General features: G+C 36.7%; 1 protein-coding gene across 4 annotated transcripts; it reads right to left on the bottom strand.

Moving 5' to 3' along the window:
- On the bottom strand, nucleotides 280–3,370 carry LOC107643053 (VAN3-binding protein). 4 transcript variants are annotated; one of them, XM_016346591.2, is made up of 8 exons: nucleotides 3,070–3,370; nucleotides 2,824–2,844; nucleotides 2,276–2,617; nucleotides 1,486–1,876; nucleotides 1,169–1,333; nucleotides 1,004–1,053; nucleotides 848–905; nucleotides 280–706 (listed from the first exon to the last, which is right to left on the bottom strand). In XM_016346591.2, exons 3-8 carry the CDS (start codon nucleotides 2,549–2,551, stop codon nucleotides 480–482), a joined length of 1,167 nt encoding a protein of 388 aa, XP_016202077.1. In that variant the 5' UTR covers nucleotides 2,552–2,617; nucleotides 2,824–2,844; nucleotides 3,070–3,370; the 3' UTR covers nucleotides 280–479. The 4 variants fall into 4 exon arrangements, with proteins under 4 accessions (XP_016202077.1, XP_016202079.1, XP_016202081.1 ...); XM_016346593.1 differs by having other exon boundaries at nucleotides 286–706; nucleotides 2,276–2,604; XM_016346595.1 differs by lacking the exon at nucleotides 2,824–2,844 and having other exon boundaries at nucleotides 286–706; nucleotides 2,276–2,604.

Here is a 3,764-nt window from a genome sequence, read left to right on the forward strand (position 1 = left end):
GAACGTCTGGTTGGAAAGGAATCGGAGATTGTTTCAGATTGAAAAAGTGCTGGCGACGTTATCAACATGACTATGCATCATTACAAGAAGTGGAGGTGCGAGGATCCCTTTTGTTGTTGATGGCAATGCCGGAGATGACAAAGGGATGCGTATTTGTTGAGCGATCTAGGTGGTAACAATAGGTGTATTTTATTGTTGTCTATTGTTAGGTTTTTGTTTGTTTATGTTTCAAATGCTCCACGCTCGTGTTGAGCTCTTCTGGTTTCAAAAAAAAAAAAAGTTTTCTTTCTTTTTCAAATTTTCTTTCTTAATTCACAAGTCACAACCATAATTACAAGCAACTGCTGTAATGAAACATTATTCTTTACATCTGTACTGTACCATAGAGTTAGAACATTCTTAGTAATTTTGCATAATCATGTGTCCTACTCTCTAGGTGTATATATACAATCCAAACAAGTCATATGCCGGTACTAAGATTAATTTGAAAATTCCATACTAGGCTCATTTGGTTCAACAGAATTGACTTGACGAAGTAGAAGCTCTATCCCATCAACCCATTTCTGCTTTTGGATTTCACTTTTGCACTTAAACTCCATAAGACCTTCTCCAGTTTTCAGGCCAAAATAGTAGTTTTCATCTGATTCTTCCCTTTCTTTTCTATATGGCCATGCACCATCTTTATCACATACTCCATAAACAACACCTATACAATATAAACCACGCAAGAATTTGAATTGGTTTCTAATTTTAATTGCTATGCACAAAAGAGTTTTGCAAGGCTCTTTAATCAAATGCATGCAAATAGAGTTGATAAGATGGGATCATGATTGTTAAGAAGGCTTACATTTATTCTTTTTGGAGAATGCTCCTCCAACATGCTTGCTTTTGATCTTAATCTTGACCTGAAAAAAAAAAAAAAAAGATGAACATTCTTGTTACTTATATCTATGAAATAATCCACTTCCTCATGAGTAATTGTTTGACCCAGATTAATGTGCACCTGGCATTTCTTGTTGATGTAGATAGATACATGTTTCCATCGTAATACACCTGAAATAAAAACACAACCACCTTAGAAGAATTTACCTGATAAGCAGATCCAATGATGTGAATTTTTCATCAATGGAAGAAAAACAAGCAAATGCAATCAAACAGCAGCAATTACCTTTTTCTGTGAGTTGCATTAAATCTCCCTCACATGGAGAATGATTTTCCCAAAGCTTACCCTCTAAACAGAATTCTGCTGTTCCCTTATCACAGGGACTTATTGATGCATTCCTCTTAGTTTCCTTTGGCAATCTTTCTCTCAGAGCTGCTTCTCCTCGCAAAGCTGAAACATACAAAGAAACTATCCACGGTGAGTAACCAAATACTCAATAGCACCAAATTAAATCACCTCAACAAGGAAAATGATTTGCACAAATTAATATATGTTTCTCAAATCTATAGTCAAATTTCATGTAGAGAAAATTGAGCAAGTACCTGTTGCAGCTGCAGCAGTAAGAGTGATTAGATCACCTGGGGTTTGAATATCAACTGCAGACCTTACAGTTGAAGCGACACGGTCATGATCAGCTCCAGCTAACTCAGCCATTTCAATGCAATAAGAAGCTAAGAGTTGTGTGGCTGAAGCCATAGCAAGGTCCAATTTGGAACAAGAGCTGCCACCTGGGTCCTGCGCTGCGGCCACAGCAGCCAAGGCAGATGCTAGCCCAGCAATGGAAAGAGCAGAATGCACGCGTGCATTCTCAATACGTGCCTGATCTTTCTTTTTCATACTGGTATTAGTATTTCCATTCTGCTTCTGATGCAACCATTTCCCAATAGTACTACTCATTCTTCTACAATGACCAGAATGTGTGATCTTACCTGTCTGCAAAAGAGTATCACAAACACCTCAAAACAAATTACAATACATATCAAAATCGCCATCAATCACGCTACGTGTACATAAAAAATCAGCCACCAAATGGAAATTTTTTCATTGTACTACTATAATCAAGTTTAATTATTCTACTAGTGCTGATTTGGTTATTCTACTATGGCATGTTGATAATTATGGTGGTTGATTATTTAGTTGGGAAAATGTGTGAATCAGTATGTATGGTGGCTGATTTTTTTGTGTACACATAGCATTTTTTAATCGCCATTATCATATAGGTTCACATGAATTATTGCTGATACTAATCCATCATTAATTGAAGCTAAGTTGCATCTGATATAACATTCACTGAATTCAATGTATGAGAGAAAATTGACAGTAGTGACTTACTACTAATTGAGGTGCAGAAATTGGTTCAGGCAGTGTGTCTGGACTACTCTTGTGATCAAGAAGAGGTTGGTTTTGGTTTTGCTTCTCCGAAAGAGCCTTTGAAATCTCAGAAGTAGAGAGACTCCATGACCTGGATAAGAACTCCATAGGCTCATGTGGTGTTGGTGGCTCAGGTATTGCTGGCAAGGATGACACTAAAAACAGTTCTTCATTCTCCTCTAAATCTAGCTCGTGCCATGGTCCATCTTTCCAATGTGGAAACAAACCACCTTCCATTTTTCGTCTTTTTGTTTTTGCCACTTCTTTCAATCTTCTGAATGTTCCAACCACTACAATCACAATCTACTGATATAGGTAAGTAACATGGGACATAAGAAACAGAAAAAAAGGGGGCCAAGATTTTCTGATAGACAGAAGCAATAGTGAAGTCAAGAGTTTGGTGTGATAATTTGAAGTTGATTATGGTCTTAGAATACTATTTATATAGAGCAGCATGCATCTGCAGACAAGACAAGTAGTGCTTCAAAAATATCCTCAACAAACCGTACCTAAGATTTCCGAGATCTCCTCTGAAATAATCATTAAAAAAGAAGATAAAAGAAAGGAACCCAATTAATTAAGACATCATCGGCAAAATCAAATCTATTAACAAACATTAGAGACAGAATGACATATTATTTAACCAATTTCTCATCCAAAGTTCACTTAATTAATAGACCCAATTAAGGCCACAACAAACTTCAAAAGCAGATTCCAAAGCTGAGAATAATAAAATAAGATAGAAATAAAGAAACCTGCTTTAGTGAAGTTGTAACCTCGATGAAGAGAGGGGTATGTATGACCAAGTCACCCTGTTATGCGACCAACTCTGCCGCATCAGAAGATTTTATATTATATTATATTACATAAAAGAGACAGAGTTTGGATTTGAAAGGCAGTGATGAGTGATGCAGAGAAAACAAACACTGATCGGAGTCTTGTGCTTTGGAGCAACACCAATTCAGATACACGATATTAATTGAATCAAGATTATAAAAAACCAAATATTACTGTGAGTTTAGGAAAACATAATCCAAGATAAGTGGGCATGATGAATAGATTCAGAAGAAATGGTAGGATATAGAATATTATTGAGAAATATGATTAAGATAGTATGAGATATGATATGATATGAGACATGCGATGATGGCATTATTATGGAAGGTGTTATTAAGCACGCCGCGTAGTGCGTACGTAGGAGGAGTACTTTGTTTTACTTTGTATGGGGGTTGTTGGGAATTGGAGTGAAAAAGTCACACAGTGTGTGTGTGTTTTTGCGCGGTGCAGATCTGCAGGTCTCAATGCTATGGACGGTGAGGGGGCCGGTTTTCTATTGTTCCCTTACAATTTACAAATGACCAATGCTTCAATCTTCATTCTTAATTACTATCTCGTTACTCTCTATCTTGCTGCATTTCACGAGAAAATTACACTGCAAAGTTCCTTCCCT

This window comes from Arachis ipaensis, chromosome B05 (genome assembly GCF_000816755.2).
Source record: "Arachis ipaensis cultivar K30076 chromosome B05, Araip1.1, whole genome shotgun sequence".
NCBI lineage: Eukaryota > Viridiplantae > Streptophyta > Magnoliopsida > Fabales > Fabaceae > Arachis > Arachis ipaensis.

Bases quoted from the DNA above. Each gene is read 5' to 3' on its own strand.
- LOC107643053 (XM_016346591.2), bottom strand. From the start codon at position 2,551: ATGGAAGGTGGTTTGTTTCCACATTGGAAAGATGGACCATGGCACGAG. The intron at 1,877-2,275 runs GTAAGTCACTAC...ACTCTTTTGCAG, and splicing joins TTTCTGCACCTCAATTAGTA to ACAGGTAAGATCACACATTC. The intron at 906-1,003 runs GTGCACATTAAT...TTTTTTTTTCAG, and splicing joins ACATCAACAAGAAATGCCAG to GTCAAGATTAAGATCAAAAG.